At 36.9% G+C, this 12,041-nt stretch overlaps 2 protein-coding genes across 2 annotated transcripts in view; one reads left to right on the top strand and one right to left on the bottom strand.

Annotated features, from left to right (window-relative positions):
- The window catches only part of LOC111511358 (dynein light chain Tctex-type), a 47,838-nt gene extending 39,407 nt beyond the window's left edge, over positions 1 to 8,431 (bottom strand). The window contains exon 1 of the mRNA XM_074182628.1: positions 8,405 to 8,431. Coding sequence (XP_074038729.1) covers positions 8,405 to 8,416 — 12 coding nt within the window. The 5' untranslated portion in view covers positions 8,417 to 8,431. The remainder of the gene's footprint in view (positions 1 to 8,404) is intronic.
- The window catches only part of LOC111507753 (laminin subunit gamma-1), an 80,846-nt gene extending 70,230 nt beyond the window's left edge, over positions 1 to 10,616 (top strand). Inside the window, exons 8-14 of the mRNA XM_074182626.1 lie at positions 358 to 586; positions 896 to 1,105; positions 1,398 to 1,700; positions 3,326 to 3,617; positions 6,614 to 7,863; positions 9,227 to 9,597; positions 10,079 to 10,616. Of these exons, the coding sequence (XP_074038727.1) occupies positions 358 to 586; positions 896 to 1,105; positions 1,398 to 1,700; positions 3,326 to 3,617; positions 6,614 to 7,863; positions 9,227 to 9,597; positions 10,079 to 10,420 (2,997 nt within the window). The 3' untranslated portion in view covers positions 10,421 to 10,616. The remainder of the gene's footprint in view (positions 1 to 357; positions 587 to 895; positions 1,106 to 1,397; positions 1,701 to 3,325; positions 3,618 to 6,613; positions 7,864 to 9,226; positions 9,598 to 10,078) is intronic.
- The last annotated feature ends 1,425 nt before the right edge of the window (positions 10,617 to 12,041 follow it).

The raw sequence follows: 12,041 nt of genomic DNA, 5'->3' as shown, positions 1-12,041 counted from the left end.
TACCGATTGTCATGACTACCTAACAATAAAATCCTTCAAAAACTTTTAAACAAAACTTTTGAACAAAAATTTATAATAGCTTGCCTGATATAAAAAACATTATTTTTTTTATTGAACTATATGCCGAAGAAAATAATTTAATGAACATGAAACACATTTGAATTTCATTTAGTTCTACTGAGTATCAATAATTTTTTATAGTTGTTACATATTATTAATTTATCGTTTTTCATTCCTATGCATGTTTTTGAAATTATTACAGTTATTATCATTAAATGTTTCAACTATGGCCAATTCAATAAAAAGTTAAATCATCAAGAATGATATTACCGTTAGTATTTGTTTATTTCAATTTAGCCTCAATTGTACAAATTCCGTCTACACGAACACCCCGATTATGGATGGCAACCGAGACTTCCAGCAAGATCCTTCATTTCTATTTTGACCAACCTGACCGCCATCAAGATAAAAGGAACTTATGCTCCCGAAGGAGTTGGATTCATTGATGACGTTAAACTGGAAACTGCATCCAGAGGAGTGGCTGGAACACCAGCATTGTGGGTAGAAGCGTGCGAATGTCCTTCAGGTATTGAAATTTTAGTCGCTTAATGAGTTTACTTTGGAATGATTCACATTATACTATATTCAACTACAAGGCAAGCTCCGTTATAACAGAAACAAGCTTCAGTTACGTGGACATAAATTAGCCAATATTAACTTATCGCAGGTAGACACAACTCAATTATAAACAATGCCAAACTACATATTCTAATGACGAATCGACACATCTTCTGATGACGCGTTCAGCACTGTTTCGTTCGAGCTTGCGGTGAAAACGAATATAGTATAGATTATAAATCTCAAATGACACATTTCCACTATCTATTGTTTTCAGGTTACGTTGGCCAATTCTGCGAATCATGTGCGCCTGGTTTTAGACATACCCCGGCTTTAGGTGGTCCTTTCATGCCGTGCATTCCCTGTGACTGTAACAATCACGCGAGCATATGCGATTCGGAAACCGGCAGATGTATATGTCACGATAACACAGCTGGAGAAAATTGCGAACTTTGTGCTAGAGGATTCTATGGAAATGCTTTAGGAGGTGAGTATATTTTATCACTGTTTTTTTTCTTGCGTAATATAATAAGTTATGGCATGACAAGGCAATCAAATTTAGGAATGTTCAACTGTTAGCTATCAATAAAACTCCTGGTTTGAAAAGAAATCACAGCAACAACTGAATTTAGGTTCTAAATATCCGAATACATTCTTCAATATTTGCAAATATTGACAATTCACATAATATTTGATAACTCCTGAGGTAACAAGTTCATCAGTAGTAATAAAAGTCACAATTACATTCTCTCGTTGAATATTTAAATTTTTTGTTTCAGGAACTCCAAACGATTGTCTTCCATGTGGTTGTCCCGAAGGTGGTGCTTGCCTGCAAGTCGACGAAGAAAACATCATGTGCATCGAATGTCCGACTGGGTACACTGGGCACAAATGCGATTTGTGTTCGGACGGGTACTTTGGAGATCCAACGGGAAGACTCGGGCAACCAACTCCTTGCAGAGAATGCAAATGTAACGGCAACGTCGACTTGAATGCCATCGGCAACTGCAACACCACGACTGGAGAGTGTCTCAGGTGCATACACAACACTGGTGGGAATCAGTGTGAAGTTTGTTTGCCAGGTATATTATTGAAAATGTTATTTTGAGACTTCTTACCTTCTGTATCTGTAGAGTAGGGAGAGTGAGTGTAGACCCACAGCTCTTAGGCCACATGTGACCCATTGTACATCCTCCCGAGGAGTTGTCCTCCTGGGCCATCGTCCATTCTGTTCTTTTCAGGAAAGTGGATAGTTCAGTAGGAGACATCTCCTTTATATCGGCAGATGAAGGCCAAGACTCGCCGAACACACACTCTCTTTGGCAACCTTGAGGTGTCTCACGGCGGCCTTCGTGAAGGTTTTGGAAGGTGCAGAGACATTACTGTTATTGCGCGGCTTCTTCAACCTTCTTGGGATTCCCTCCGTGGAGGTGCTCAAGTAAGGGAGCTTTCCTGCAGGGCCACCCGCCGTAGAAAGTGTCCTTGCTGTTGGAGGTGGAGTGGGGAAGGAGGAGAGTGCACTTCTAGTTGCTTCCACTCCTGCCCCCTTCGCTGTCTTTCTCCTTTTGGCCTCGGCGCCGCAAATGCGCTTACGCCTTGGCCTTTGTATCATATCATATCACGAGGTGATCTGCCATGTTCAGCCTCATTCCAAATGGTGGACATTTCAGTTCATCCCCAGCCACCGCCATATATTGAGGTGAGCATTTCTGTCCAGCCTCGGGATCGGTTTTTGTTTATTCAGTGTCTGTTTTTGTGTTTGTTTCATTCATGTGTGTTCCCACGAGTAGCAGGGGAAGAGTTGGTCACTCTGGCAGAACCCCGCATTACCAGAGGAAGGCTGATTAAAATGAGGTATCCATTTGTATGTAGAACCAATGGGAAGATTTCTCAGCTCTGTTGTTGCAAATTTCTTTTGCACCGCTCCACGTAAACCAATCTGTTAGTTTCGCTACGTTGGTGACGAAGAAACTGTTCTCCTATCTAAAGCAACACATCACCACGCATGACTCCATAGAGAGGCCATTAAGATGTATAAGCATTCCAACAATGTCAACAGAAAAGAAGAAGAAACGAGGGTCAATAAAACGTGGTATCCAGTAATCAAGAAGGCCAAAAATGAACTTGAATACAACTTCTTAGCGACATTGCACCATTAGTGTACCTGTCAACTTTGTGGACCGATCGGAACAACGCAGTAAAAGTGCGGACAAATCATGAGTGAGCATTCGCAAGGACTCTCCACTCCCACCAACATCCCCAGCATCACTACCACCGCATTCTCATCATCGCCCCTACCACCCTCAAAAATTATGAATACGAGCATAACCTACAAAAATAAGGAAACTATTCTCTCTTTTTATAAAGTCATTCGCTCAGCCTAATATACGCGGTAGTTTACGATCACTCAGCTTATATCTATTTCTACCATCTCACTGAGAGGATGCTCCAATGGATAGTTTTCCGTGAGTAGGTCACTTAGATTCTTCTGATCCAACTCTGGAAACTCTTACCTTATTTGTCTCGTCGTTGTAACTCGTCCTCCATATAGCTTTTTGGCACTACTCAGAATGGTGCGGCCTCAAAAAAATAAATAAATTCAATCAACATTTCGTTATCATTCCCAGTTCCACGATGGGGCCAATTTCAAAAACTTAAAACTCACTATGAAATACTGAGTCTTTGACTTTAAAATTGTTTTTTGTAGGCTTCTTTGGTAATGCCATGGTCCTTCCGAAGGGTGACTGCAAGCCATGTACGTGTTATTCTGTTGGCACTGCGGAAGATCCTTCGGGAGCTTCCATCTGCGACCAAACCACCGGTACCTGCACCTGTAAGGCTCACGTAGTCGGCAAAGATTGCGAACTCTGCGAAGACGGTTATTACAACTTACTCAGCGGAGAAGGATGTCAAACTTGCAACTGCGACCTCGTCGGTTCTTTCAACCAGAGCTGCGATCTACTGACTGGGCAGTGTTACTGCAGACCAGGAGTTACTGGGTAAGATTCCGATAGTGGCTCGACTAATATTAGCATTTGAAACAATGCTGTGACTCATCATGATATGTACATCATTTCTCTTTTACTTTTATTCCAATTCTTTTAAATTTAAAACAATTCTCGTTGTGATTTCAATGATATACTATCTAGCATAAGGAGATGTATGATCAGTATGATATCGAAGATTAGTGAGGGTTAGCTTCTTTCAGGGATTTTCCCAAACAAAAAAACACTCCAGATAATGGATAGCCGAGAACGACACAATGTACCTACGAGAATCAGTCTATATAATCGCCTCATCCCATTGTGTTATTCCCAATTCTACACTCACTGGCTAACCTTATTTATTATTTTTGGAAAATCCTCTCCTCCAATTTTTTTCTTGTATTATCACTTTCTTTGTTCCTGTCAGTCAGCTGTATTTCTACATGAATAATGAAGCACGATAATGTCCAAAAAATCTATATATTGTAGTAGAAAAATATAAAAGCTAAATTTAAATGTCAGTTCAAAAAGAGAAATGAAATGGAAGCAAAGTGAAAGTAGCTTTACCCAAAATTTTGTCTAAATAGCTAACTATCAAATAATATCGATAGTTAAAGGAATGTCGAAGAATTCATTATTTTTTTAAATCAGTTTTCTGTAGAACACCAATAGTATATCATCTAAGCCAGGGGTTCCCAAACTTTTTTAGACACTGTACCCCTTTTTAGCACCAAAAAATTTTAAGTACCCCTTCTCAGTGGTATAAAATAAAACTATATTGAAAGCTTTAAGGTTTTCTATTAAGTATACATTTAACCTTTGTAACTCAATTAGAAATGTTTAAATAAAAACAAAGATTTTTTGGGAAAGAAAATTTTTGGCTTTCTACTACTCCATCTGATACAAAAAAATGGATGAGAGAATCTTCCAAAGAAAGGAAGGATTAATCAATTTGAAAATAAGTAACTCTATACATGGAAAATTAATGGTAATGAGAATACATCGTATAATTACCATTCATTCAAAGTAGAACTCATGTGAATGATATCTGATTCTTATTCCTCCACAGATGTTCGATATACAAACTGAATAGAGAAAAGTATCTTCTGTATAATTCAGTGTTCATATAGAAGTATTTGTTTCGAAAGAATTTTTTTCTTTCGTGTAATTCAATGTTTATATGAAAGTAGCTGTTTCAGGAGGACTTTCTTTCAGTTTGTGTCTGAAAGTTACTTCTTTGCATGATCTACATATCCATGTATAGAGTTACTTATTTTCAAATTGATTAATCCTTCCTTTCTTTGGAAGATTCTCTCATCCATTTTTTTGTATCAGATGGAGTAGTAGAAAGCCAAAAACTTTCTTTCCCAAAAATTAATCACTCCTAAAAATATAACCCTTTCAAATCAAAAACAAAGAAATTTTGCTTACGTAATTTATATTTATACATTTTATACATATTTATATAATTATATGTATACCCATTTATATAGAGATTTATACATAATTTGATTTTGATTGCATTTAAACAAACAAAACAAAATAAAAATATCAAAAAGCGCTTAATTTCCAAACAAAAATTAGTGAGAAGGGTGCGCTTATTTCTGTTTGCATAGATGTTCAATATTGGTTTCTAACTTGGTTAAGTACAATCTCAAGTCATCTTCAACATTTAATTTATGATTTTATTGGACCCCACAGGACATATTTCGGTGTATTCTTTCCGAAGCTCTGGTCTATAAGATATATACTCCTCACAGTCGTAGGGGGCTGTAGATAATCAATCATTCCTCAGAGCCGTAGGAGACTGTGTGGTATGGTCAAGTAGTTAGAAACTCAAGTTTCTAAATGCATAAAATGGAAGTTCCGTTTAAATTATTTCTGTATTTAGTTTTAAGATAAGTTAAACTTGAGAACCCTTTCTCACATAAATACGTGGTACAAAACCCAACAAGAAAATAGCAGTGTGAGACAGTTCTTTGCGCTCCCTCCCAACACAGATCCAAAAATCTAACAATGTAGTTTACTAGGTAGGAAGAAATTTCCTTTTGACGTTCGATCCCCCCACCTCGCCCTTACTTCTCAATGCGCACCTGCTCTTTCCTTCACTTTTCACTATTGAGACTTGAACTCTGCGCTCCCGTATCCCGCTCACATTATAATAAAAAATAATTGTTCTTTTGGTTTTCGTATTCATTTCATTTTATGAATTTATTTTATTTTGATTTAGTCATCATTAAAATGGAAAACAAAAATTTCAGCAAAAACGAAAGGAATGTAACAAAACATATGCTGGAGGTTTATCAAAGTTTTACTTAGGGACACGTCCACCTTGCGTATGTATACCTTAGATTTCAGAGTTTTTTTTTCCTCTATTAAAATTTAATGGTTTGTTGGCCAGCCGCGTACCCCCTAGAAATTTTCGCGTACCCCCATGGGGTACGCGTACCCCAGTTTGGGAACCACTGATCTAAGCAAAACACAATATTTGTAATCGTAGAACAATTAGGTAATTTATATAGGTCACTAATGATATAAAGAACTCTAAATAGAGCAAATCGAGTTTAGGTCCTATGCTGAACTAAAATTTAAACCAAAATAACTCATAGTGGTTTATGCAACAATACCTAAGAACTAAATACAATAACTAGAAACTGAGACTATACCTAAAGAAAGTTCCCAATTTATGGCCACGTTGATATAACCACAGTTATATTTCATTCTATATTTAACTTGAATTTTTTCCATTATTGTAATAGCTACAAATTATAAATAATATTTTTGAAATGTCTCAGGTCAATGACAGTTGTGAATATTTCAATTTGGTGCATGCTCATTTTCGTTTTGACCTAAGCTTTAAGTTAAATGTTGATCAACTTTCTAGGCATAGTTCTTAGTTCAAGTTTCCATGAACGTTCTCGTTGATTTGTTTCTTTGTTCTTAGTCTTACGAGGTGTGTGGCATAAACCTGCTATTACACAATAAAGTTCAAACGGCCTTTTTTCTTACAGGTTGAGATGTGACCATTGCGAAGCCAGAAAATATGGTTTCTCCATCGACGGTTGTAAGGACTGCGAATGTGACGTGATCGGTTCTAAAGACTTGCAGTGTGACGCCTTTGGCCAATGTCCTTGCCTGGAGAACGTCGAGGGCCGCCGCTGCGACAGGTGCAAAGAAAACAAATACGACAGACACCGAGGCTGCATCGACTGCCCGGATTGCTACAACTTGGTACAGAATGCCTACAGATCCCACAACGACAAACTGAAGAGGTTGAGTGAAATTTTGGACGAAATTGAGAGACGACCGACAGTCATAGCTGATGACGAGTTTCCCAAGGAACTGGACAAGCTCAGGAGTGGGATAAGCGAGTTCTACGAGGAAGTGAAGAATGCAACGGGGGATAACAGCGTGTTCCAGAAGGTTAACGACATAAGTGAAAGAGGAAAAGATATAACTAGAACCCTTTCCGAAATTGACGAGAATATCTATCTCGTGGGCGATAAGAGCCACAACGTTGAAATGTATCTAGATCACATCGAAGAAAACTTGGAAGAAGCAGAAGTGAGACTGTCCGACACTGAGCTGGCTTTCGATGCACAGGCCAAAGAGGCATTGGAGAGTGCTTTGCAGAGTTCTCAGAAGGCTGGACAACAATCCGAGAAAATGACCAAGATTGCGCAGGAAGCTCGAGAACTAGCGGATCGACTAGAGGAAGAAGCTGAGGAAATCGAGAAGGTTGCAATGGAGGCTAAAAACAAGTCGATACTGGCCTACAACATCGCCAAAAATGCTACTTTTGATCAAACACTGGTCAGTGAGAAGGCAAGGAATTTGCGGCACGGCATACTGGATGCAGAAAATAAACTGAATAGAACTAAAGAATGGATAGAAGAAGTAGTCGAGCTCTCCTCTAGATCAAAGACTGACGCTCTGAACTTATTAAATGAAGTTAAGAACCTAGAAATTCCACAAATCAACATTCCAGAGCTAAAAGCTAGATCAGAACAACTTCAAGACGAAGCCTATCGCTTGGCCAACCAGACCGATGATTTGTTCAGAGAAACGGAAAGTTTGAGAAATGCTGTGGAGGAGAAAAATCAAGTAGGCAAGGAGTTGCTAGAAAAGGCATATGAACAACAGTACGAGACAGATGAGTTACTCAGTGGAATCTATGAAACCAAAGAAGTTACAGACAAATCCATCAATCGTTGGAACACCATTTTAAATGAGACTGAAAGTATTTACAAGGATCTTAAAGGTTAGTACAATAGTTTATCTACAAATGATCGCTAGTATACATTAGCTAGAAATCAGTCCAAGTTACCAGAGAGCCGCCAGATCTACGCCATTTCAACAAAGCTAACATTTTGTTAATAACCGAACTTACATAAAATTCAAGTTTATTTGCAAAGTTGAGGGACCTTGCACAGTTATCTAGGATTTTTTTTCACGTCGTCATATTGAAAATGTGCACTTGAATTTGAGCATTCTAATGTCATAAACCGAAAAGTAAAACTGGAATTTCTGACATATGATGAATCTAAAACAAACACTGCTCCCAAACACACTAAAGGCAACCCTATTCTTGACGCGCGTTGAAGACGCCAACTTGGTTGGACAAACCTTTGCCGAGAAGATTGTTGCTGTTATCTCGTTTCGACGCAGTGCTTGTTGTCGATTCTAATGTCAGATGAATAACATGATCTTCAGAATAGGACAAAATTCAATGGAAAGGAAATCAGTATCATGACCGAGTTTCAAGACTAAAAAAATATTTCAATAAAATTCAAAACACTCACGTCTAATGGCATTCCTACTAGTTTTGTGACAGAGGATGCTTCTTTCCTGTAGTTAAAATGGCTCCAGTTTCAGAAGAAGGTTTCATACTAGCAGTGGACCTACGATAAAATATTTTCTCATGTACGACGAAGAGTAATATTGTGAAACTGTAGGCGATCTACTTGAGTGATTTCAGTATGGGACTGCTACAGGATCTACGAGAAACGTCCACAAGAATTTTCTCTTCGAGGAAATTTATACAGATATCTGTGGGATGTATCCCAATATATGTCCTGGTATTGGAAAAGGAAGTAGTTATTTCCCGAAAGGCATTTGCCAGATCCTATCGTGTAGGAATGTTGAATGAAAAAACTTATAAAGTTGAATATTTGAAAACGCTAGAAAATATTGTTTATTGAGCTAATTGATGTTTCGGTGATAAAGAATTCGAATTTAGGCACCAATTGCTTGGATTTATATCTGTTTTCAACATATGCATTTAATCATTCACATGTTATGTAAAATATGTCATTATTACTATTTATTTTCTGAGGTTAACTAAGTTTATTAATTACAACTTCACAATTAATCTACGTTACAACACCACATAATTCATATGAATCTTCATTATTATTATTATTATTTCAACTGCATATTCTATTTTTTTTCTGGTTACATGAAAGAGCGGTTTCAGCCGAATATCGCCAAGATATTCCATAAAGATTCCATGAAAATATATTAAAATTATTATTGTCAAAGTACAGATTGAAATGACTTGGTTCTGGCAGCTCTGGGATCTCGAACCATCCTACTTATTTTACACTTTTAAATTTTTGTATTAGATTTCGACTCGGAAACGCAGAAGAGTAAGCTAGAAGCAGACCAAGCTCTAGAAACAATCAAAGACATCGAAGCCATTATCATGGACAGCATGTTGAAAACGGCTGAAGCACAGCAATCGCTAAAAGAATCGACTGATAACGCCAACAGTGCTCTGGAAAAGGCTCTGCAAGCTGACGTCTTAGCTAAAAACGCATCAAGTGCCGCAGAAAAGGTGAAAGAGGAAGCCGGTGTATTACTCAGAAATGCAACCCTTTTGAGCGAAGATTCTGAGCTCATGAGGGACAGAGTTCAGGCCACGGAGGATAAACTTCAAGGACTATTTGACTACACTAAAACTAATGAGTCACTGGTCAACGAAGCCAAGGAAAAGGTAATAACAGTTGTTTAATCAACTAACATAGCAAAATTTTCAAGAGATTTTGCAAGGTTTTGAAAAAACTCAATAATACTAACGTTCATTTGAGAAGTAACAGGACAGCCAAACATTGGCAATATCATAGGGTGTCAGAAACTCCTGAGTAGTTTCTGAGCACTGTATGTGAAAGAACATTAGAACTTCGGCTTTTGATCAATAGATGTCGCTTTTTGTGTATAAATTTTTTATCAAGTATCTGTCAGTTTCATCACATATTTGAAATAATATCATATTTTTTCTAGTTCGGATGAGATTAACTTTTTTTGAATCATTGCAGTCGTATAGTCGATTTCAAAGATATTTATTCAACTTGTAGTTCTGAGATATATGAAATCAATCATAAGTTTGATTAATTACTCCTTACTCGTACATTAACCAACTTATATAATATGATGCGTTGAATTGAATAAATCTGATGATATTGCGTTATTTTCAGGTTGGAACGGCTGGAAAGGACACGGACGAAACTTCCCACAAAGTCGTGGAACTGTTATCAAGTGTCCAGAAGATTATGACGGAACTGGAGAACTCACCAAACATCGATGACGGAGAAATAAACAGGCTGGAAGAAGCTTTACGGTTGGCTGAGGAACAATTGATTACATCCAAACTCGAGCAAAAACTTGCCGATCTTCAGAGGGAGCACTTTTCTCAAGCCAATTTGATTGATCAGTACAAAAACGACATAGTTACCTTGCGGGCCGATGTTGAGAACATTGAAGATATAGTAAACGCACTTCCGGAAGGATGCTTCAGGCGGGTTGAACTAGAGCCTTGAGGTACATCGTCTCAGAGTTTTTTAAATTTTATACCAAAGATGGAAATTCAGTTTTTATTTATTTCAATTTTTGTAAATATTCTTCAATCGATCAATTTTCATGTAGCAATGAAACTGAAAACTTCCATGTTCCTAATGATTAAGTACTTACTCTCTGCTGTTCACGTGGAATTTCATATAAAATATTGAATTTCAAGTTGTGTTTTATTGGCCCCCAAACACTATACTTATTGAGGAAATCGATAAAGAAATATAAGATATACTTCATGTGGTGTTTGACCGATATGTTTTACAACGATTTCCACATATTTTTTTTCACAAAATTCCTGCAAAATAGTAAAATAACAACCGTATTCTAATGATGAAAAATTGATTAGTAAACCATGCCTTGTAGAAGGTTTCTCATTGTTACCTATGTGAAACACCTACGCGCCTCTTTTTAAAAAAAAAATGAGTTGGCAGATAATGTAAATGACGTGATTAGTTTTTAGTTATTTTTCATCCCGACTGCAACAAAAATTGATGCCAAAGTCAAATTTCAAATATTATTATTACACATTTATTCGACGAAAATAAACAACTTACTATAAGGAATGTTACTCAAGAAAGGAACAATGAAGGGCATGAGAGTGAAATGTAAGTAAATAATGCTGTAGATATGCCCTAAAGGCTATTGTATAGCGAAAGGCGTGTTGAACTGTTCAGTCAAAATCTTATAATCAAGAATCATTTGAATAAATGAAGTATAATAAATTCACTTAATTATTTTGCAATAATTTAATTTTGTCACTCATCCTACAATCCTTATTTTTATGCTGTGGTCTGTAATGACGTTTTTCCGACACTTCCGGTTATACCGGAAATAAGCTATTATTGATTCATCAAAATACTTCATTCCATCCTCTTGCAGGAGAAACATTTCTGAAGATATAAAAATGGGGCATAACTCAATTTTTTTTTCAAATGGAACACCCTGGATTTCAGAATAGTTTCAAAATTGCTAGATGGTTTTTGACTCATTTTCATAATACATTTCCTATATCAAAAATGAAACTTTCACGAGATAGGTACCTATTTCAGTTTTTCTTGAAAAAGGTGTAAATCTTCTTCATACACTAATACAAAAAAAAACTAGTACCCAAAGACCAATACGGTTTTTTAAAAAGATATATGAAGTAAAAATAGCATTATAATAATAGCCTTTATATACAGAATAAAAGACTTATAGGCGCAAATATATACAGGAGAGAGATATTACAACATGAGACAATACAAGAAAAGTTAAAAATTTAAAAAATGCAATATAACATACTTTGTCGAAATATTACAATTATTATCTAATAGTGAGTAAGGGCAATGAAATATACCGTTACGAAGATGCCATCTATGGGATCGACAGAGAACTTAATCTTCGAATATCAAAGATAATTGAGGCTTCCCAAGGCGGTCAGTTGTAAAGCCAAGCTTCGAGATCGACTGACGACGAGATTCGTCCTGTCTTCCATAGCAAAACAACAAATTGCTGAAAATCAGAACGCAAACACAACGCATTTATGATTTAACACCAGACAGCGCTGTTTCGACCCATCATACATCTCATCAGTGATGCTAGACTGAACCA

Source organism: Leptinotarsa decemlineata, unplaced genomic scaffold, assembly GCF_025532065.1.
Source record: "Leptinotarsa decemlineata unplaced genomic scaffold, Ldec_3_MD MMD2_tig00026328_RagTag_RagTag, whole genome shotgun sequence".
Classification (NCBI taxonomy): Eukaryota; Metazoa; Arthropoda; class Insecta; order Coleoptera; family Chrysomelidae; genus Leptinotarsa; species Leptinotarsa decemlineata.
The sequence above is the reverse complement of the archived record's forward strand: the minus strand, read 5'-3'. Positions and strand labels throughout refer to the sequence as shown.